This window comes from Sinohyriopsis cumingii, chromosome 5, assembly GCF_028554795.1.
Source record: "Sinohyriopsis cumingii isolate HCF-2022 chromosome 5, ASM2855479v2, whole genome shotgun sequence".
Lineage (NCBI taxonomy): Eukaryota > Metazoa > Mollusca > Bivalvia > Unionida > Unionidae > Sinohyriopsis > Sinohyriopsis cumingii.
Window position 1 is genome coordinate 126,115,032 of NC_142965.1, and position 25,542 is coordinate 126,140,573.

At 37.1% G+C, this 25,542-nt stretch overlaps 1 protein-coding gene across 1 annotated transcript in view; it reads right to left on the reverse strand.

The window, feature by feature from the left end:
- Positions 1–25,542, reverse strand: part of LOC149800143 (uncharacterized) — a 154,357-nt gene that overhangs the window by 81,307 nt on the left and 47,508 nt on the right. The window contains exon 9 of the mRNA XM_089959742.1: positions 10,539–13,877. Within this exon, the coding sequence (XP_089815868.1) occupies positions 10,539–13,877 (3,339 nt within the window). The remainder of the gene's footprint in view (positions 1–10,538; positions 13,878–25,542) is intronic.

A 25,542-nucleotide genomic window follows, 5' to 3' on the forward strand; every position in this document is an offset into this window, starting at 1 on the left:
ATCCATAGCTATAGGTCCCAACAGGTCAAGTTCAGCGTTTTCGGATGAAAGATTTTCAAGATAAAAGCTGGAGAAAGTGGATGCTGATCTTCATTCCATGAAATGGATAATGTCAGGTAGGTAACAATTTCGCTTAAACGCAATGCTTGTAAAGACAGCCCTAACTTCGTGAGCTGAATGCATAGCAAGTTTGTTTTGGCCGCCACTGGGACAAAAATATCACTGTAATCGCCTCATCAGTACATGACCACTACTGCATTGAGCAAACCCATTTGGCAAAGGATTTTCCAGCTGAGAGATGGTTCTTTGTAAGAATTTTAGCCCATGTTGAAACTATTTCAAGGCTTGTTCATGCAGGAGATATATTTTGTTCATGAGGAATTGTTGGGTTGAAATATGATTTTTGCAAGAATTGATTCTAGCTTTGAAATGATCAAAACTTAGAAACAGTAGCCATATGGGTCCAGCAGAGACCTTCTGACTACAATGCAGAAGCTCATGTTATGGTGCAGGGAAAGAATAAGGGACATTGGATCCCTGCCACCCATCCCTTAAGGCACCAGAAAGGCTTTATCAGATTATATGAAGTCCATATGTGATCCCCATCAGATGGCAAAGTTCATTATTGATGAAACAGAAACATTGTTTCCTTCTTTAATGCCAGGTTGATTGCACTTACAAGTAACTTGACCATCAGCTGCCCAGGGCCATCATTGCAACTGTGCACAAAGGCACTAACTAGCCATAGAGTGACATGGAATGTTGTGGTACCATACAGTCTGTCTTCAACATGATGTCTTTTCCCCTTGAGGGTTTGTGGTTATATGTATATGTGGGGACAGAATAAGCAGCCCCATCAAACAAATTTGAAAGTTTGATTGGGTTCGGTATTGACCATGAGCGATCTATGTCTGATGGCATAAAGAGAAACTGGGGTGAAATGATCTCCAACTCGGTTCCTTTTACCTTCAATGATTCTCAAGGACCCTTTCTTTAAAACTTGAATTGGATGACCCTTTCTTTAAAACTTGAATTGGATCTGCAAGAATGTTTCCCCCAAGAACTGTCCATATTATTTAGATAATGCAGCACAACTGGCCATGAAGCAAGCTGAGCGCATCATGACACTATGGTTAGACTTAGCGTTAAAAGTGTTGGCAGAATGGCATACTGGATATTGATCACATAATTCAACATAACAGGCAGGATCAGCTTCATTAATGAATTCACATGATCAGAAGATTTACAAGTCCTGTAGAGACAGTAAATGGTCATTGGTGTCCTCCATAATTCTGTCAAGTTCCTTATGTTGGAGCAGGTTATATTATTTGTAATCTACAAAACTGGTCCTTATCTGCACTGTGCAGGACAGCAACTGATGTGCTTACCTATGGCTACTAGTGTCTGTAATGACCACATCAGCCACTTGCCCCAACAACAGTTGGTATTTGCTGATTAGCTGGAACTGTGGACCAGGTTGTTCATGGAGAAGGAGGAAATTGAAACTCTGCTGACATGCTGGCAACACGCAAAAAACTTAAGTGAAAATCGGAAGGATGAGTCTTCTCTTGTAAGTGAGATACAGCCAAGATCTTCTTGGCTTCTGAGCTTCATCGTCTCTGGTGCACAGGGTGATGCTGATATCTTTTGTGCAACCTAATATGAACTGGAGAAGACTGTTCTAAAGAGACTGCTCACAGAACATCCTAACTGGGATATGATCACTAACTGAATGTTCCCTTTAAGTGGCAAAGGCAGGAGAATGCAATGAATCTATATCCTGTGCATACTGTGTCACTAAACTGGGTATCGGGTGCATTTAGTAACCTGTGACTGATCCAACAGAATGCCTTGTGATGTGGAGTAGGCAAACTAAACAGACCTTCTGTCTTTTCGTTTAAATGATAAAATCAACTGGCTGTGATCTGAGATGCATGGTAGAGCCCAGTTTTAAAGTAACAGTGCCAAATTTATCTTGATTCGCATTCTGCTATTATTTGTATTAAGATTGGTTAGGGTATGTTTGATCTACAAAACAGGCCATGCTGTTGATGTGTGTTTGTGTGAGTGTGTGATTTGGATTTTTAACATAGCTTTAAAATAAAAAATCAGCCACATCGCTATGTAGCTACGATGTCGTAGCCTCAACTTGATTTATTGTGGTTGAGGCTATGAACTGATCCCATATCATGTAATGGGGCAAAAAAGATCATCACTAAAATCAGAAAAACAAACAGTGTAGAAATCTACTATGTAAGTATAGTCATGTTGTGAAAGAAGTTTGGCTTATATTGAATTTATTAAGCCCTTATACGATAAAATAAATTGGCATGGTTACACTAACCTCACCGTGTCTGCCATGACATATAAGGCGAAACTCTCACCATGACCCCTTTTCCATGTAAGGCTTGCCAGACCATATCTGGATATTCTAAGCTATGTTATTATCAATCAAGTGGAGAATAATGGCTTCTAAGTGGAATTTCAAAGTTGCAGATACAAAATATTTAATTTTAATGCACAGAATTTCTGACTCAAACCACGCCATATTTTTACTACGATTTGCTTACACTTCCAAATAAGGCATCAATGTCTTTAAATGGCACACAAACAAATGAGGCTGAGATCATAGGTAATCATTACTAATATGGCGGACAATCTAAACGAAAATATCAGACAAAAAAGTTAAACAAGATTTTACAACTATTTCTACAATGATACTTCAGGTATTAAGAAAGAGAACTACTCAATTTATTGCATTATATGCAAGGAATATGTTCAAATTGTTGATATTAGGCTAAAAGAGTGCTGGGTGTAAATCACACCTGGCTTGCTCCAATAACACGTATATGCTCAAGTTAGTACCCCATCCACGAGGTAGGAGTACTAATATTAGTACTAATCACTATCATATCTGCAGTGTGACAATTTATAGTGTTGTCTAGCACTAAGGCATCATGCCACAGACATGTAGCACCATGTCCCACCCAGTCACATTATCCTGACACCGAGCTGAACAGTCCAAACACTAACAATTTAATGCAGAGCGCCAAGAAAATCAATTGTTAATACCATTTTGATGAGTCTTTGGTACGACTCAGACGGGGTTTGAACCCATGACCTCCTGCAGTTGATGAGATAATATGTAGTCAATGTGTTGGATTTCTGTGTTGGCTTACAAAATACAATCGACTGGTGGTAAGATAAGTCAATTTCCAAATGGTCATTAAGTAAAGGCTCCCACTGAGTGGCAAAGGCTTGAGAACAACGTGAAGCAACATCCTTGGGTAATGAGGCACTATACTGGGCATCAATTGCAGTGAATGCCATGTGGAATTACAGATTAGACTGATCCATGTGAGAGCCTGCATGGCTTGGTGTGGTAAACTGGACAAAGATCATTATTCTGGTGGCTGACAATTGAAGATCGACTGTGGTAGTGATCCATTGTGATCAAAGCCATATGACAGAATCCAGTTCTGGTAAAACAGGACTATCATAGTTATCATGATGTTGTCCATTTCATTAAGTTAAGACAAGGTACAGGATATTTGATCCACGTAACCAGTACATACATTTGAAGTGCAAGAAGTGGTTTGTTTCAATCTCTGTCTTGCTCAGTGGCAAGTATTAAAGGCAACTGTGTTAAATGGTCTACCATGTGGTAAATGGTCTACCAAGAAATGTTTATCATTATACATGATGCGAGATAGGAGTCAGAATTGTTGCTGACCGTGATAGCTTGGATTGCTTCGTGGTTGACAGACCAAGCAGAGCGCAATGCCAGTCACTCCCCATCTTTACATCTGCATGCATACTGATGTCTTTGACCCTCTAGCTGTGCAGATCATTTTTTGTTGTTGTTTTTGTTGTTGTAGGGTTTAACGCCATTTTTCAGCACACAATAGGCTATACATGGCGGCCAGTATTAATGGTGGAGGAAGAACCCGGGAAAACCATGGAAAGAACCACCGACCCTCGAGAAGCTACTGGCAAGCTTTCTCACATACCCACACTGGCCGAATCCGAGACTCGAACCTACGCAGACAGAGGTGAGATGGCAGTGATCCGTAACGGAGAGCGCTTTAGACCACTCGGCCACTCGGGGCCCTGTGCAGGTGATATATACAGGTGTAGTATCACATGCATCCTGCTTTATAAACTCAGAGTGTACATGCAGAAATACACTGTACAACAATTACCTGTAAAAATGTGCATGTTGCTGCCAATTTAAGTATAATATTGGAGTATTGCTATTAATACTTCCAAAAGAGATGCTATAATATAAATTCTAAAAGTTACCTGCAGAAAAGGCATAGTGACTAACTATACAACCAAAATCACCACAGCATTGCTTAAAGTTACTATGAAGTGGACATTATGGCTAAACTATGTCTAGAAAACTTCCCCATATGTATGTGACCATGGCAGGAACCAAACAGCAAAATAATTGACTTTTCTATAGTACACAGAATACACAGGGCTCGAAAAGAGCGGTAGACCGCTAGCCCAAGGCTAGTAGATTTCCTGTCGGACTAGTAACTTTCATAATGTTAATAGTCCGATGGGCTAGTAAGTTTCGGTTATCAACAGTCAGCGTTTGGTTTTTGCCATTCCCTAATAAAGACTTGACTTCAGCAGATGTTCTATACAATCAAAGCAATGACCATTGTAAACAGTCATAAAATATTAGCATGAGAAGATGACGTCAATTTCTGCCTTGGAAATGTGCGTTAGAAGCCATCCGATTTTGTGTATTTTGCTTAACAGTGCCGATTATGGTCCCATCATTAACAACGTGACTTGCGTAATTGATCCTAATTAATCTGATAATGAATTAAATGAAAAATGATGTGGTATCACACTTTATTCAATTGACCACAGTGACAAAGTACAAAGGGGTAAACTACACAAAAGAACACGGCAAAAACTATTAAAAAAAATTAGTTTGCATATATGTTTAAGTTTTTTTTTGGCTCGCTTGCCAAACACTCCAACAGTCACAATCGGAAAACTGTATATTTTACATTTGCATCTAAATAATTATAAGAATTAGATCAATTCATTACGATTACTTTATTGACATCCTTTCCATACAACTACTTTTTTAACTGAATACACGCGGAGATATCCAAGCAGAATACCATATATTTGTTGAGAATTAAAATCTCTGAGCATAAGCATCTAAGATTTGAAAATATTCTGCCTTATTATTAATTTCAGCAATACATTGAGGTCCGATTAATTAGGAACAATTACCAAACTTACGCTATTAATGATGAGACCGTAATTGGAGATGTTATATACAACGCGAGGAGTCAGATGGATTTGTTTAATGGGAACACACCTTTTCCAAGCTGAAACTAACATTATCCTCTGATGCTAATATTTTATAACACTGCTTTGATCCTGCAGAATATCCGCTGAAGTCAAGTCTTTATTAAGGAGAGGCCATTTCATTTCAGGGGAAGTTGGGGCAAAGGCATGTGTTTTGAAACATATTTACTGCTCTGGCTTTCTGATATAAAGGACACTTTTCTCACTTTAACTAATTCGCATCAGCTATACTGTAACATCTCGTATTTCAACACAAGACACAATTCCCTCCTTATAAAACAGGCAAAATGTGGCATTTTATAGAATGTGTTTAGCCACCGAAAAAAAGCAACAGTTGAATGAAAATGACACATAAGACAGGAATAATTCTTATGATAGGGAAAAGCATAATCGAACGTTTCAGAAGACATGGACAAAAGTGAGGGAATGGATGAATTATGATGAGGAAAAGAACGTTATGCGGTCTAACTGGTGTACGGAATTCGCAAAAAACAAACGCAGAGAAAACATCCATTTTTGTTGCCAGTCGTTTGATTGATTGATTGTTTGTTTTTTAACGGCGCATCAGCACTCTTAGGCTATTTAGCGCCAAACAAAGTGTTACTTGTATAATCTTTTAAAACTTATAAAAGGTTCTACATCGACCAGCGATATAAAAGAACAAATGGTTGAAATTAAAAACGGTAAGATGGTAACGGTGCAAAATAAAGCTTCCCGATCAACGGGAGATGTAAAAAAGATGAATAGGTATTAAAATGGGATGGAATGTATATTGCATAAAACTGCACAAGGTGATAGCATAAAAGTCAGAGTTTAGAGTAAATATTTACGGCTTTCAAGAACTCGATAATACGAGTGATGTTTATATTATCAAAAAGTTCTTTCATATCATGCACAACGTAATAACGATCGCGCGTAGGTTGTAGGTCAAAGCACTCTATCATAAAGTGCTTGACAGTGAATGGTTCATTGCAAGAAACGCACTCTGGTGGGTCTTCACCTTTTAGTATGTGGGTGTGGGTGATATAAGTATGACCAATTCGGATTCTTGCAATGACTACCTCCTCCCTACGAATGGTTCTGTAGGAAGGAGTCCATTCTCCTAGAGTTGGTTTGATTGCATGAAGTTTGTTATTTACAGCATCATTCCATGATGCCTGCCACTTCTGACGTAAGAACTTTCTGATACAAGGTTTAAAATCAGTATATGGTATTTTAAAATCAGATGGTTCTTGAGAAAGGGCCATTTTAGCAGCGCGATCTGCTTTTTCGTTACCTTTAATACCAATGTGGCTAGGTAACCAACAGTATATTATATTGTGGGAGACACTCAGCTCGGTATTTTTTACGAGTATGTTTTTCAATAATGGGTTCTCCAGTTTTCTATTGTGTAGTGACTGGAGTACTGATAGCGAGTCGGAGAAGATGATACTGTTTAAAATACGGTTCTTTTCTATATGTTGCAGAGCAAGGTCTATTGCTCTGATTTCGGCTGTAAAAATTGATGCTCCATTTGGTAAGCGAACTTGCGTTGTGTGATTTCCACAAACAAAGGCTGCAGCAGCCTTTTCCTCATCCTTTGATCCATCAGTGTAAATTCTGGTGTAGTTTTTAAATTCGGTGAGGAGTTCATGGTAAGAGTTGTGGAAGATACAAGGGTTTGTTTCGGATTTTTTTCCATCGTGTAGCGTAAAACGTACTTTTGGTTGTTTAATTAGCCAGGGTGGTGTTTCGGAGATGGATGTTTTCTGAATTTTTGAAAGATCTATATTTGTAGTGTCAAGGCTGGATGATATTCTAATGCCAAAGGAAGGTATGTTGTTTGGTTTATTTTCGTATAAAGTTTTGTATTTGGGTTGAAAAACAGCCGAAAAAGCAGGATTCAGAGGGTTTGATTTTAATTTGAGAGCATACTGTGCGGAAAGCATTTCTCTACGATACGATAACGGTGGTTCATTCGCCTCAGTCGTTTGAACTTTAAAACTGAATCGGTAAACGTACATGAAAACTGTGGGCAACGCAAATAGAGTTCAGAGAGAAAAGCAGCTATGCAGATACCACCAGAAGAATCAACCGCTGGTAAGATCTTGGAAAGTTTAAATCGGAATGTGTTTAACCAGCACGTTAATTTTTTTAAAATGCAAATGCTGTCATAAAGAACAGAAGACCCATCACTGATTTTGTATGAATGTGTCAGTTGGATGAGATGAAAGAAGTGGATGTTTGAGAGACTTACAGGAATGATAAACAGGTTGTTACATTTACTCACTACGTGGTTGAAAGTGAAATGCAGAAATTTGTCAAAGGTGTGAATGAAACAAGGATTCTTTCAGTAGTGTGCGACGATTGTACTTAAACTCCAATTCTGGAGGAGGAAATTGTATATATTAGAATTTGCAAAGGAATTAAATAATCGTTCCTGGCAATTGATATTGTAGAGAAGACAGAAGGGATCCTGAAGGCGATCACCAATGCACTGCAATGTCTTAAGGAGACCAGAACAAACCCCATATGGACCCCGAGTGCAGGTAGAGGACGAGAAAGGACACCTGGATCCCTTTCTGGAATTGGATCCAGGTTATCTTGAAAAACAAGAAATGTGAATTTACTGAATGATGATTTGAAGTGGGATTTATACTTCTGTACTTCTGCATTTCATATGATAATGCTATTTATGAAATAAAAATTATTGTTAATCTCAATACAAGTGTGTGACATTGTTTAGTGGACAGGACTAGTAAAAATTTGGCAGGACTAGTAAATTTCTCAGTATACTAATCCTTCTGGCTACAAAGAAATTTGTGTTAAATTCGAGCCTTGAATACATGCACATAAAAATAAATGAAAGTGTCGTTGTTGTTGTTGTAGAGTTTAACACCATTTTTTCAGCACAAGATGGCTACTATACATGGCAGCCAGTATAAAAGGTTGAGGAAGAACCCTGGAAAACCCTGGGAAGAACCGCCGACCCATGAGAAGCTACTGGCAGGCTTTCTCACATACCCATGTTATCTGAGCCTGAGATTCAAACCCACACTGACAGCGGTGGCAGTGACCCAGAATGATGAGCGCTTTAGACCACTCAGCCACTCTGGGTCGCCGCTAAAGTGTCACTATTATTTCATATGAAATGGATGAAAAAATATCAATTTAAGACAATGTTATCTGCAAGAAAGGCCAAATGATGGCATATACAGCTAAACTCAGTAAAGCATCATGTATATAATAATTAAGTGGACACTAAGACTAGATTGATAATGAAAACTATCCTGTATGTATCCGACCATAGGAGACCATTTTCCATATTGCACACCAGACCTGTACATATTTTAAATACAGCGATAGCTTTAAGAGGGAATGTGCTAATGACCGAGGGTACCTACATGCGGACAGCAAAGTGATGACACTCAAACTTTCTCATCAAAGAAAGGAAAGAAGAAAAAAACTTGTAAATTGATACAAGGAGTATACATCCCTTTAAAGAAAACATTCTTTTAACTCACTTTATGACTGAAAACTTCCAAAATACTTGTATGTTGTTTTCAAGGCCTCTGTGTCTATCGAGAGTGTGCAACTTGCCATGAGAGGAAATATAAACTGACGTATTTGCAGGATTTGGCACCAATCCTTGTATCAAGCGGAGATCACTCTAACTACCAACCAGGTGGGCAGAAAACTTTTAAGCTTTTAACTAAAAAGTTTTCACCTGTGATTTGTGAGATAGTAGTAGTTCTTAAGGTATTATGACGGTTAATGTTATATGAGGAAAACAATTAATGCTCATGAAATGTGTGCTATTTCTCCACTGCATTAATGCTTAAAACATGTATTTTTGTGTGTTTCTGTTTGTGTTTTTTGGAATTTTTAACATAGCTTTAACAATATGAGTCATATATAACCACAGTGTCTTCAGTGATGCCTAGCACTGGTGCATCATACTGCAAACATGTGACATCAGTCTGACATTATCCTGACACAGGCCGACAAGTCCCAACACTAACATCTTAATGCAGAGCTTCAAGTGAAGCACCTAGTACAATTTTTAATCAGTCTTCAGTATGACTCTGACTGGGTTCAAACCCATGACCTCCCACATCTGAGGCAGACACTCTAACCAGTCAGGTCACCAGAGCCACAAAGGTTCTTTGTGTCATGTCCAAACAAGGTTTTTTATATTGAATTTGCAAAAAATTATAAAGTACAATTTTGCCACCAGTTATTCTGGCCACCATGAATAGTCAATGATGCACTAAGTAAGCCAATAAGCCCAAAACAACAACTACACTTATATAGTTATGTCCATCTCAATCTATTCTATATTTTTGCAACATTGTATCAAGGATTCCTAAATGGAAATAATACAAAAAAATTTACTAACAAAACATTTTGGTTAAGTTGGCACAGACACATCTTGCACAAAGCATGATCAATGGTTTTATTTCATCTTATGAAACATTGTAATTGTTACATTTTTTTAACATGTACATACATATAAAATTAATGAGTGGAAGTGTTTCATAAGGCCCTTGATTATGACTGACAGATAAGGTACATCCTAACTATGATTCAAAGAGTTCAGAGTAAGCATCATAACAGTATTTTGTAAAATAACCCTCTCCTTCATTTGGACAGTTTCAGTAAAAGACAACAAATGTGAACTAATCAAACAGTAGTTACTAATTTAGTTATTATACAACACTGACAGAATGAAAATGATGGGCTGGGGAAGTGTCAGGTACCCTGAGCTGATAAACTGACAAAGTGTCAGCTCCCTTAACTGATGGACTGGGGAATTGTCAGGTACCCTTAACTGATGGACTGGGGAACTGTCAGGTACCCTTAACTGATGGACTGTTGGAGTGTTGGGCACCCTTAACTGATGGACTGTTGGAGTGTTGGGCACCCTTAACTTATGGGCTGTGAAAGTGTCAGATACCTAAACTAATGGGCTGTGAAAGTGTCATGTACCTTAATTGATGGACTGGGGAAGTGTTAGGTACCATTAAATTGGTGGACTGTTGGAGTGTTGCGCACCCTTAACTGATGGACTGGGGAAGTGTCAGGTACCCTAAACTGTTGGGCTGTGAAGTGCCAGGTACCTTAACTGTTGGGCTGTGGAAGTGTCAGGTACCTAAACTAAGGGCTGGGAAAGTGTTAGGTATCATTAATTGATGGACTGTGGAAATGTCAGGTATTCTTACCTCTGATTTCTGTAATTTTTCCATCTCTAAACTTTTTAATTCATGAATATGACTAGAAAGCTGAGAATTCTGGAATTGCACTCTGGTGGCATCTACCTCAATAGCAACCAGCCTCTCATCCTTGACCTTCAACTCATCTTGGAGTCTTTCAATCTGATATTGTAACTGTTGTATCTGACTGCAATACTCAGTCCCAAGACTGTCGTCAAACCTGATTTTGTTTCCAGCCATAAATTCATTTACTCTAACTTTTTCCATTTTCTCTGACTCAATATATGGCGATTCAGACTCACATGTATTCAGCTTTTCTGTTTGTAAGCTTTTATATTTTTCCTCATATTCCTTTATTTTCTCTGTCAACTTCATTTCTGTTTCCTCCTTTTGCCTGGCCTGGTTTTGGGCTGACAGTTTTTCATCTTCTAAAATTTTCAATTTTTTCTCAAAATCTTTGATTTGGCGCATTAGTTTGTCTTCAGTATCTCCCTTTTTTTGTATTTCACTTTGGACCATCAATTTCTCCTCCTCCAAACTTCTCAATTTCTCTTCCAACTCATTAATATGATCTGTTAGCTTAACCTCAATATTTCTCTTTTGCTTGACTTCATTTTGAATTAAAAGATTTTCTTCTTCCAAATTTTTATATGTCTCTTCAAGGACTTTAACCTGCTCTATTAAATGTCTCTCTGTTTCTTCTTTAAGCTTTAGAACATCGTGTGAAGTCAACTTTTCTCCCTCCATCTCTTTTATTTTTGTCCCTAATTCATCTATACTCTGTTTCATCTCATTCAATTCTTTATCCTTTTCGGTATTAATTTCTTCACTCTCTTCAAATTTTATCTTAGGCTCACTCTGACATGCATTTATACTGTCAAAATCACAATGTTTTTCATTTAGTTGTGACACAATATCTTGGTATTTTTCTTCCATTTCCCGTATTAAAGATGACTTTTCTTCAACCTCACTCATCCTTGTTGCTGCCAGTCTTTCACTTTCCATAAGCTTCATCTCAAGCTCTTTCTTTGCTGACAGCTTATTTTGCAGCTCTAAAAAAACGTCAGTTTTCTCGCTCTCTATATTATTTATTTTCTCCTCAGCTGATTTCAGCTGCTCTGCCAAATTATTTCTTTCTGTAACTAAACCATTTATGTCTTCCAACAGTCTTGTTCTTTCACCTTCTATATTTTCTTTATTATGTCTCAACTCCTTAATCTCTAGTTTGGAATTGTGCAATTCTTTCTCCATTTCATATTTCAAACTTTGTAATTCTTCTAAACTCTTCTTAAGCTCATTTATTTCAGCTACCATTGACTTTTCTTTCTCATTTAATTCCGATATATGAATTCTGAGTTTCTCATACTGCTTTTTCATGTCCTCTTTATCAGACTTCAACCTAGACAACTCAATTTGTAAATCTTCCAAAGTTTCCTCTAAATCATTCTTTTGCTTAGTCAGTTCTGTAATTGTCTCAATCTGTTCATAAACTTGAGAACGATATTTCCAATTTTCAGTTTTTAGCATTCCACATTCTTCCTCCGACAGTTCAATTTTACTTTGACTCTCTTCCAACTGCAAAGTTATCTCCCTTAGTTTATTCTCCAATTGTGCAAGTCTCTCAAGACCCCTTACTTTCTCAGTCTCTAGTGAGATACATTGTTCTGATACTTGCTCATGTCGTTTCCTTGTTTGACTTAGGTCATTATTAAGTTTCATTTTCTCATTTTCGAGCCCTTCAACTTTTTGTTTCAGCTCAGTCAATTCTGCTTCAAGTATCTTTGATGAAGATGTATCATTTGCCTCAACATCTGATTTTAGACTATCATATTTCCTCTTTGCATCCGAAAGAGCATTAGAGAGATCAATTACCTTTGTTTCAATTTCCTGTGTGTAATTCAACTTATCTTTCAACTGAGCATCATGGTCACCAACTAACTTTGTGTATTTTTCAATTTCTCGCTCATACTTTTCCTTCAAATCTTCAAAACCACGGATTTTCTGCTGTAAGCTATTAATGCTTTCAATCAAGGCTGATTTTTCCCTTCCCATATTTTCTAAATCTGCTTTAAGAGTGGAATTTTCTTCCAACAAAGATTCAGCTTTATCTTGAGCAATTTGAAGTAATACAGTTTGTGAGTCTTTTTCACGTTCTATCCCTTCCTTTGATTCTAAAGCATAATTATATTTTGCTCTCAAAGTCTTCAGTTCTGCCGAGTTACTGTCATTGCTACTTTGTAAGTCCTGAATTAGTGAGTTTTTCTGAGTAATAAGATTGTTTATTAATGTCTTTATGTGCATGACATGTGAAGCTAATGAGTTTTCTTCATCATCCTGATCCTCCTTCTTTATGAATACATCATCATCAAAAGTACTTTTCCTTTTTTTCCGATCTTTTTCCTGAACTGACTCACCAAATATTAATAAAACTTCCTCCAGCTCATGACGGAGTTTATGTTCATTGTGATCTGACTTATCGAGCTCCTGTAAAACACGTTCCTTATCTTCCGTCAGAATTTGCATTAAGTGTTCCCATTCGTTCATCTGCTGCTCTTTCTTTTGAATCTCATTGCGCAGAATTTCCTTCTCTTCATGCAGTTCATTAATCTCGTAGCCTAGAGTTTCTTTTGCCTCTACAGCTTGGGAAAGTCGTACCTCCAAGTTGTGATTTTCTTTCTGGAGTTCCTCAATAACACCCTGTAGTTTTGTTTCCTGTCCTCCTTGGTCACCAGAGAGCTCAACAATCTTTTCTTCCAAATTCTGGATTTTTACTTTCAGTTCATCAACACAAACATTCAAATCCTTCTCCCTGGAGCTAAACTGCTTCACCTGCTGCTGTGCTTCACTTAGGACTGATTGCAAAATCCCATTTTTTTCCACCTCCCCTGCAAGAGAATTCCTAGCCACTTTCAACTCTTTTTGCAAAGCATTGTATGTTTCATTTGATTCTTCTGTTTTCAGCTTTTGCACATTAAACAGCTCCTCTATGGCTGTAAGTGATTCTTTAAGTGTTTTATTGCTGGTAAGCAACTGGTCTCTTTCCTGTTGTGTTGCCTTTAAAACAGACTTTGTCTCCTCTACCTGTCGATGTAAATCGGCTTGTGATTTCTTACAATTTTCACATTCTTTATTGATTTTAACTTTTTCTGATTTCAAGCTCTGATTCTGTTCCTCCACATCTTGATAATGTTCTTGTAGTCTTGTAAATGCTTCACGAAAAGCTTCATTCTCCTCTTTAATGGATTTCAAATTTTCTTCCAGTTGTTGAATATTTGCTTTGTAACCTTCAACAGAAGCCCTCTGAGTTTCTGACTCTTGATGGGTTGACTTCAAGCTTGATTTTAAGTCCTGTAATTACAAATGTTAGTTTGTGCATTAATATACACACATGATACTTCTTTCACTTTTTTAACTTTCAGAATAATGAAAGTTGTAATCTGATTGGTGAATCAGAACCTTACCTTGTATCAGTGCCTGTCAGACTTATTAATGATAAGCGGATCTGAAATTTAATCATTTAGCAAAACATTCAGGCCTTTGGAAATGCCAAATGTTTGCTACTCTTTGTGGTTAATTATAAACTAACTTTTCGAGCCTTAAAATTGTCACACAGCTTGTTAAGTTTATTGTTGGTAAAAGCTCAAGCTTGTAAACATAACAAGACTCCCTCCAAGAGACTGGTGCTCTAATCTCCAAAATGAATTTTGAGGAATTCAAGATAGATAATTTTTTCTTTAAATGCTCAATGATAAAACCATCTGATATTCTTGAGCAATGCAATTTTTAAATTGGCCACTGTGGCAGCTATAAGAGATGACAGATTGGCAACATTCTTACTTGGGTCAAACTACACACCATTAAAAAACCCATGCTAATACATCCATCCATTCAGGACTATAAGTGACAAGATCTTCAATAAGTACATTATGTCAGTCATATTCGATCTCTTCAAGGCACCATTTTCATACAGAACCAAACGATTTAAAAAAGAAGTCTTTTGGGGAAAACCCTATCTTGACATGACTTTTGATTCCAGAAAAATCATAATAATATGATTTTCAAGATTGCTGCTATGATGGCCATTTCAGCACCACATTCATTCATGACCAACTAGATACCAAAGTATTCTGGTAGAAACCCCACAATGATATGAGTTTACACTTAGTAGTTTCCATTCATGACCACTAGATACCAAAGTATTCTGGTAGAAACCCCACAATGATATGAGTTTACACTTAGTAGTTTCCATTCATGACCAACTAGATACCAAAGTATTCTGGTAGAAACCCCACAATGATATGAGTTTACACTTAGTAGTTTCCATTCATGACCAACTAGATACCAAAGTATTCTGGTAGAAACCCCACAATGATATAAGTTTACACTTAGTAGTTTCCATTCATGACCAGCTAGATACCAAAGTATTCTGGTTGTTGTTGTTGTGGGGTTTAACGCCATTTTTCAGCACGATAGGCTATACATCGCGGCCAGTATTAATGGTGGAGGAAGAACCCGGAAAACCCCGGAAAGAACCACCGACCCACGAGAAGCTACTGGCAGGCTTTCTCACATGCCCACATTGGCTGAATCTTAGACTCGAACCGCCACTGACAGAGGTGAGATGGCAGTGATCCGTAACGAAGAGCGCTTTAGACCACTCGGCCACTCGGGGCACCAAGTATTCTGGTAGAAACCTCACAATGATATGAGTTTACACTTAGTAGTTTCCATTCATGACCAGCTAGATACCAAAGTATTCTGGTAGAAACCCCACAATGATATGAGTTTACACTTAGTAGTTTCCATTCATGACCAGCTAGATACCAAAGTATTCTGGTAGAAACCCCACAATGATATGAGTTTACACTTAGTAGTTTCCATTCATTACCAACTAGACACCAAAGTATTCTGGTAGAAACCCCACAATGATATGAGTTTACACTTAGTAGTTTCCATTCATTACCAGCTAAGTATTCTGGGAGAAACCCCACAATCATATGAGTTTACACTTAGTAGTTTCCATTCATTACCACCTAGATACCAAAGTATTCTGGTAGAAACCCCACAAGGATATGAGTTTACACTTAGTAGTTTCCATTCATTACCAACTAGATACCAAAGTATTCTGGTAGAAACCCCACAATGATATGAGTTTACACTTAGTAGTTTCCATTCATTACCAACTAGATACCAAAGTATTCTGGTAGAAACCCCACAATGATATGAGTTTACACTTAGTAGTTTCCATTCATTACCAGCTAGATACCAAAGTATTCTGGGAGAAACACCACAATGATATGAGTTTACACTTAGTAGTTTCCATTCATTACCAGCTAGATACCAAAGTATTCTGGTAGAAACCCCACAATGATATGAGTTTACACTTAGTAGTTTCCATTCATGACCAACTAGATACCAAAGTATTCTGGTAGAAACCCCACAAGGATATGAGTTTACACTTAGTAGTTTCCATTCATTACCAACTAGATACCAAAGTATTCTGGTAGAAACCCCACAATTATATGAGTTTACACTTAGTAGTTTCCATTCATGACCAACTAGATACCAAAGTATTCTGGTAGAAACGCCACAATGATATGAGTTTACACTTAGTAGTTTCCATTCATGACCAGCTAGATACCAAAGTATTCTGGTAGAAACCCCACAATGATATGAGTTTACACTTAGTAGTTTCCATTCATGACCAGCTAGATACCAAAGTATTCTGGTAGAAACCCCACAATGATATGAGTTACACTTAGTAGTTTCCATTCATGACCAGCTAGATACCAAAGTATTCTGGTAGAAACCCCACAATGATATGAGTTTACACTTAGTAGTTTCCATTCATGACCAGCTAGATACCAAAGTATTCTGGTAGAAACCCCACAATGATATGAGTTTACACTTAGTAGTTTCCATTCAAGACCAGCTAGATACCAAAGTATTCTGGTAGAAACCCCACAAGGATATGAGTTTACACTTAGTAGTTTCCATTCATTACCAGCTAGATACCAAAGTATTCTGGTGAAAACCCCACAATGATATGAGTTACACTTAGTAGTTTCCATTCATTACCAGCTAGATACCAAAGTATTCTGATAGAAACCCCACAAGGATAAGAGTTTACACTTAGTAGTTTCCATTCATGACCAGCTAGATACCAAAGTATTCTGGTAGAAACCCCACAAGGATATGAGTTTACACTTAGTAGTTTCCATTCATGACCAACTAGATACCAAAGTATTCTGGTAGAAACCCCACAAGGATATGAGTTTACACTTAGTAGTTTCCATTCATGACCAGCTAGATACCAAAGTATTCTGGTAGAAACCCCACAAGGATATGAGTTTACACTTAGTAGTTTCCATTCATGACCAACTAGATACCAAAGTATTCTGGTAGAAACCCCACAAGGATATGAGTTTACACTTAGTAGTTTCCATTCATGACCAGCTAGATACCAAAGTATTCTGGTAGAAACCCCACAAGGATATGAGTTTACACTTAGTAGTTTCCATTCATGACCAACTAGATACCAAAGTATTCTGGTAGAAACCCCACAAGGATATGAGTTTACACTTAGTAGTTTCCATTCATTACCAACTAGATACCAAAGTATTCTGGTGAAAACCTCACAATGACATGAGTTTACACTTAGTAGTTTCCATTCATTACCAACTAGATACCAAAGTATACTGGTGAAAACCCCACAAGGATATGAGTTTACACTTAGTAGTTTCCATTCATGACCAACCAGATACACCAAACTATTCGGTGAAAACCCCACAAGGATATGAGTTTACACTTAGTAGTTTCCATTCATGACCAACTAGATACCAAAGTATTCTGGTGAAAACCCCACAAGGATATGAGTTTACACTTAGTAGTTTCCATTCATGACCAACTAGATACCAAAGTATTCTGGTGAAAACCCCACAAGGATATGAGTTACACTTAGTAGCTTCCACTCATGACCAACTAGATACCAAAGTATTCTGGTGAAAAACACACAATGATATGAGTTACACTTGGTAGTTTCCATTCATGACCAACTAGATACCAAAGTATTCTGGTGAAAACCCCATCATAATATGAGTTGACACTTAGTTTCCATTCATGACCAACTAGATACCAAAGTATTCTGGTGAAAAACACACAATGATATGAGTTTACACTTAGTAGTTTCCATTCATGACCAACTAGATATCAAAGTATTCTGGTGAAAACCCCACCATGATATGAGTTTACACTTAGTTTCCATTCATGACCAACTAGATACCAAAGTATTCTGGTGAAAAACCCACATGATATGAGTTTACACTTAGTAGTTTCCATTCATGACCAACTAGATACCAAAGTATTCTGGTGAAAACCCCACAATGATTTGAGTTTACACTTAGTAGTTTCCATTCATGAAAAAACAAGATATCATAATTCAATCAACTGAAAAATCATTGCTGATATAAATGTCCATTAAGAAGGAGTAGCAATAACAAGATCTTCAGGATGGTGGCTATTAAGGCCATATTGGATCTCAGATTAACAATATTTTCATTTAGTACCAACCAGACATGATTAGTTGTCTTCTGCTGAAACCAACCAGACATGATTAGTTGTCTTCTGCTAGATACCAAAGTATTCTGGTGAAAACCTCACAATGATATAAGTTTACACTTAGTAGTTTCCATTCATGAAAAAACAAGATATCATAATTCAATCAACTGAAAAATCATTGCTGATATAAATGTCCATTAAGAAGGAGTAGCAATAACAAGATCTTCAGGATGGTGGCTATTAAGGCCATATTGGATCTCAGATTAACAATATTTTCATTTAGTACCAACCAGACATGATTAGTTGTCTTCTGCTGAAACCAACCAGACATGATTAGTTGTCTTCTGCTAGATACCAAAGTATTCTGGTGAAAACCTCACAATGATATGAGTTTACACTTAGTAGTTTCCATTCATTACCAACTAGATACCAAAGTATTCTGGTGAAAACCCCACAAGGATATGAGTTTACACTTAGTAGTTTCCATTCATGACCAGCTAGATACCAAAGTATTCTGGTAGAAACCTCACAATGATATGAGTTTACACTTAGTAGTTTCCATTCATGACCAACTAGATACCAAAGTATTCTGGTAGAAACCCCACAAGGATATGAGTTTACACTTAGTAGTTTCCATTCATGACCAGCTAGATACCAAAGTATTCTGGTAGAAACCCCACAAGGATATGAGTTTACACTTAGTAGTTTCCATTCATGACCAACTAGATACCAAAGTATTCTGGTAGAAACCCCACAAGGATATGAGTTTACACTTAGTAGTTTCCATTCATTACCAACTAGATACCAAAGTATTCTGGTGAAAACCTCACAATGATATGAGTTTACACTTAGTAGTTTCCATTCATTACCAACTAGATACCAAAGTATTCTGGTGAAAACCCCACAAGGATATGAGTTTACACTTAGTAGTTTCCATTCATGACCAACCAGATACACCAAACTAATCGGTGAAAACCCCACAAGGATATGAGTTTACACTTAGTAGTTTCCATTCATGACCAACTAGATACCAAAGTATTCTGGTGAAAACCCCACAAGGATATGAGTTTACACTTAGTAGTTTCCATTCATGACCAACTAGATACCAAAGTATTCTGGTGAAAACCCCACAAGGATATGAGTTACACTTAGTAGTTTCCACTCATGACCAACTAGATACCAAAGTATTCTGGTGAAAAACACACAATGATATGAGTTACACTTGGTAGTCTCCATTCATGACCAACTAGATACCAAAGTATTCTGGTGAAAACCCCATCATAATATGAGTTGACACTTAGTTTCCATTCATGACCAACTAGATACCAAAGTATTCTGGTGAAAAACACACAATGATATGAGTTTACACTTAGTAGTTTCCATTCATGACCAACAAGATATCAAAGTATTCTGGTGAAAACCCCACCATGGTATGAGTTTACACTTAGTTTCCATTCATGACCAACTAGATACCAAAGTATTCTGGTGAAAAACCCACATGATATGAGTTTACACTTAGTAGTTTCCATTCATGACCAACTAGATACCAAAGTATTCTGGTAGAAACCCCACAATGATATGAATTTACACTTAGTAGTTTCCATTCATGACCAGCTAGATACCAAAGTATTCTGGTAGAAACCCCACAATGATATGAGTTTACACTTAGTAGTTTCCATTCATGACCAGCTAGATCCCAAAGTATTCTGGTAGAAACCCCACAATGATATGAGTTACACTTAGTAGTCTCCATTCATGACCAGCTAGATACCAAAGTATTCTGGTAGAAACCCCACAATGATATGAGTTTACACTTAGTAGTTTCCATTCATGACCAGCTAGATACCAAAGTATTCTGGTAGAAACCCCACAATGATATGAGTTTACACTTAGTAGTTTCCATTCATGACCAGCTAGATACCAAAGTATTCTGGTAGAAACCCCACAAGGATATGAGTTTACACTTAGTAGTTTCCATTCATTACCAGCTAGATACCAAAGTATTCTGGTGAAAACCCCACAATGATATGAGTTACACTTAGTAGTTTCCATTCATTACCAGCTAGATACCAAAGTATTCTGATAGAAACCCCACAAGGATAAGAGTTTACACTTAGTAGTTTCCATTCATGACCAGCTAGATACCAAAGTATTCTGGTAGAAACCCCACAAGGATATGAGTTTACACTTAGTAGTTTCCATTCATGACCAACTAGATACCAAAGTATTCTGGTAGAAACCCCACAAGGATATGAGTTTACACTTAGTAGTTTCCATTCATGACCAGCTAGATACCAAATTATTCTGGTAGAAACCCCACAAGGATATGAGTTTACACTTAGTAGTTTCCATTCATGACCAACTAGATACCAAAGTATTCTGGTAGAAACCCCACAAGGATATGAGTTTACACTTAGTAGTTTCCATTCATGACCAGCTAGATACCAAAGTATTCTGGTAGAAACCCCACAAGGATATGAGTTTACACTTAGTAGTTTCCATTCATGACCAACTAGATACCAAAGTATTCTGGTAGAAACCCCACAAGGATATGAGTTTACACTTAGTAGTTTCCATTCATTACCAACTAGATACCAAAGTATTCTGGTGAAAACCTCACAATGATATGAGTTTACACTTAGTAGTTTCCATTCATTACCAACTAGATACCAAAGTATTCTGGTGAAAACCCCACAAGGATATGAGTTTACACTTAGTAGTTTCCATTCATGACCAACCAGATACACCAAACTATTCGGTGAAAACCCCACAAGGATATGAGTTTACACTTAGTAGTTTCCATTCATGACCAACTAGATACCAAAGTATTCTGGTGAAAACCCCACAAGGATATGAGTTTACACTTAGTAGTTTCCATTCATGACCAACTAGATACCAAAGTATTCTGGTGAAAACCCCACAAGGATATGAGTTACACTTAGTAGTTTCCACTCATGACCAACTAGATACCAAAGTATTCTGGTGAAAAACACACAATGATATGAGTTACACTTGGTAGTCTCCATTCATGACCAACTAGATACCAAAGTATTCTGGTGAAAACCCCATCACAATATGAGTTGACACTTAGTTTCCATTCATGACCAACTAGATACCAAAGTATTCTGGTGAAAAACACACAATGATATGAGTTTACACTTAGTAGTTTCCATTCATGACCAACAAGATATCAAAGTATTCTGGTGAAAACCCCACCATGATATGAGTTTACACTTAGTTTCCATTCATGACCAACTAGATACCAAAGTATTCTGGTGAAAAACCCACATGATATGAGTTTACACTTAGTAGTTTCCATTCATGACCAACTAGATACCAAAGTATTCTGGTGAAAACCCCACAATGATTTGAGTTTACACTTAGTAGTTTCCATTCATGAAAAAACAAGATATCATAATTCAATCAACTGAAAAATCATTGCTGATATAAATGTCCATTAAGAAGGAGTAGCAATAACAAGATCTTCAGGATGTTGGCTATTAAGGCCATATTGGATCTCAGATTAACAATATTTTCATTTAGTACCAACCAGAAATGATTAGTTGTCTTCTGCTGAAACCAACCAGACATGATTAGTTGTCTTCTGCTAGATACCAAAGTATTCTGGTGAAAACCTCACAATGATATGTGTCTACACTTAGTAGTTTCCATTCATGAAAAAACAAGATATCATAATTCAATCAACTGAAAAATCATTGCTGATATAAATGTCCATTAAGAAGGAGTAGCAATAACAAGATCTTCAGGATGGTGGCTATTAAGGCCATATTGGATCTCAGATTAACAATATTTTCATTTAGTACCAACCAGACATGATTAGTTGTCTTCTGCTGAAACCAACCAGACATGATTAGTTGTCTTCTGCTAGATACCAAAGTATTCTGGTGAAAACCTCACAATGATATGAGTTTACACTTAGTAGTTTCCATTCATTACCAACTAGATACCAAAGTATTCTGGTGAAAACCCCACAAGGATATGAGTTTACACTTAGTAGTTTCCATTCATGACCAGCTAGATACCAAAGTATTCTGGTAGAAACCTCACAATGATATGAGTTTACACTTAGTAGTTTCCATTCATGACCAACTAGATACCAAAGTATTCTGGTAGAAACCCCACAAGGATATGAGTTTACACTTAGTAGTTTCCATTCATGACCAGCTAGATACCAAAGTATTCTGGTAGAAACCCCACAAGGATATGAGTTTACACTTAGTAGTTTCCATTCATGACCAACTAGATACCAAAGTATTCTGGTAGAAACCCCACAAGGATATGAGTTTACACTTAGTAGTTTCCATTCATTACCAACTAGATACCAAAGTATTCTGGTGAAAACCTCACAATGATATGAGTTTACACTTAGTAGTTTCCATTCATTACCAACTAGATACCAAAGTATTCTGGTGAAAACCCCACAAGGATATGAGTTTACACTTAGTAGTTTCCATTCATGACCAACCAGATACACCAAACTATTCGGTGAAAACCCCACAAGGATATGAGTTTACACTTAGTAGTTTCCATTCATGACCAACTAGATACCAAAGTATTCAGGTGAAAACCCCACAAGGATATGAGTTTACACTTAGTAGTTTCCATTCATGACCAACTAGATACCAAAGTATTCTGGTGAAAAACCCACATGATATGAGTTTACACTTAGTAGTTTCCATTCATGACCAACTAGATACCAAAGTATTCTGGTAGAAACCCCACAATGATATGAGTTTACACTTAGTAGTTTCCATTCATGACCAGCTAGATACCAAAGTATTCTGGTAGAAACCCCACAATGATATGAGTTTACACTTAGTAGTTTCCATTCATGACCAGCTAGATACCAAAGTATTCTGGTAGAAACCCCACAATGATATGAGTTACACTTAGTAGTTTCCATTCATGACCAGCTAGATACCAAAGTATTCTGGTAGAAACCCCACAATGATATGAGTTTACACTTAGTAGTTTCCATTCATGACCAGCTAGATACCAAAGTATTCTGGTAGAAACCCCACAATGATATGAGTTTACACTTAGTAGTTTCCATTCATGACCAGCTAGATACCAAAGTATTCTGGTAGAAACCCCACAAGGATATGAGTTTACACTTAGTAGTTTCCATTCATTACCAGCTAGATACCAAAGTATTCTGGTGAAAACCCCACAATGATATGAGTTACACTTAGTAGTTTCCATTCATTACCAGCTAGATACCAAAGTATTCTGATAGAAACCCCACAAGGATAAGAGTTTACACTTAGTAGTTTCCATTCATGACCAGCTAGATACCAAAGTATTCTGGTAGAAACCCCACAAGGATATGAGTTTACACTTAGTAGTTTCCATTCATGACCAACTAGATACCAAAGTATTCTGGTAGAAACCCCACAAGGATATGAGTTTACACTTAGTAGTTTCCATTCATGACCAGCTAGATACCAAAGTATTCTGGTAGAAACCCCACAAGGATATGAGTTTACACTTAGTAGTTTCCATTCATGACCAACTAGATACCAAAGTATTCTGGTAGAAACCCCACAAGGATATGAGTTTACACTTAGTAGTTTCCATTCATGACCAGCTAGATACCAAAGTATTCTGGTAGAAACCCCACAAGGATATGAGTTTACACTTAGTAGTTTCCATTCATGACCAACTAGATACCAAAGTATTCTGGTAGAAACCCCACAAGGATATGAGTTTACACTTAGTAGTTTCCATTCATTACCAACTAGATACCAAAGTATTCTGGTGAAAACCTCACAATGATATGAGTTTACACTTAGTAGTTTCCATTCATTACCAACTAGATACCAAAGTATTCTGGTGAAAACCCCACAAGGATATGAGTTTACACTTAGTAGTTTCCATTCATGACCAACCAGATACACCAAACTATTCGGTGAAAACCCCACAAGGATATGAGTTTACACTTAGTAGTTTCCATTCATGACCAACTAGATACCAAAGTATTCTGGTGAAAACCCCACAAGGATATGAGTTTACACTTAGTAGTTTCCATTCATGACCAACTAGATACCAAAGTATTCTGGTGAAAACCCCACAAGGATATGAGTTACACTTAGTAGTTTCCACTCATGACCAACTAGATACCAAAGTATTCTGGTGAAAAACACACAATGATATGAGTTACACTTGGTAGTCTCCATTCATGACCAAATAGATACCAAAGTATTCTGGTGAAAACCCCATCATAATATGAGTTGACACTTAGTTTCCATTCATGACCAACTAGATACCAAAGTATTCTGGTGAAAAACACACAATGATATGAGTTTACACTTAGTAGTTTCCATTCATGACCAACAAGATATCAAAGTATTCTGGTGAAAACCCCACCATGATATGAGTTTACACTTAGTTTCCATTCATGACCAACTAGATACCAAAGTATTCTGGTGAAAAACCCACATGATATGAGTTTACACTTAGTAGTTTCCATTCATGACCAACTAGATACCAAAGTATTCTGGTGAAAACCCCACAATGATTTGAGTTTACACTTAGTAGTTTCCATTCATGAAAAAACAAGATATCATAATTCAATCAACTGAAAAATCATTGCTGATATAAATGTCCATTAAGAAGGAGTAGCAATAACAAGATCTTCAGGATGGTGGCTATTAAGGCCATATTGGATCTCAGATTAACAATATTTTCATTTAGTACCAACCAGACATGATTAGTTGTCTTCTGCTGAAACCAACCAGACATGATTAGTTGTCTTCTGCTAGATACCAAAGTATTCTGGTGAAAACCTCACAATGATATGAGTCTACACTTAGTAGTTTCCATTCATGAAAAAACAAGATATCATAATTCAATCAACTGAAAAATCATTGCTGATATAAAAGTCCATTAAGAAGGAGTAGCAATAACAAGATCTTCAGGATGGTGGCTATTAAGGCCATATTGGATCTCAGATTAACAATATTTTCATTTAGTACCAACCAGACATGATTAGTTGTCTTCTGCTGAAACCAACCAGACATGATTAGTTGTCTTCTGCTAGATACCAAAGTATTCTGGTGAAAACCTCACAATGATATGAGTTTACACTTAGTAGTTTCCATTCATTACCAACTAGATACCAAAGTATTCTGGTGAAAACCCCACAAGGATATGAGTTTACACTTAGTAGTTTCCATTCATGACCAGCTAGATACCAAAGTATTCTGGTAGAAACCTCACAATGATATGAGTTTACACTTAGTAGTTTCCATTCATGACCAGCTAGATACCAAAGTATTCTGGTAGAAACCCCACAAGGATATGACTTTACACTTAGTAGTTTCCATTCATTACCAACTAGATACCAAAGTATTCTGGTGAAAACCTCACAATGATATGAGTTTACACTTAGTAGTTTCCATTCATTACCAACTAGATACCAAAGTATTCTGGTGAA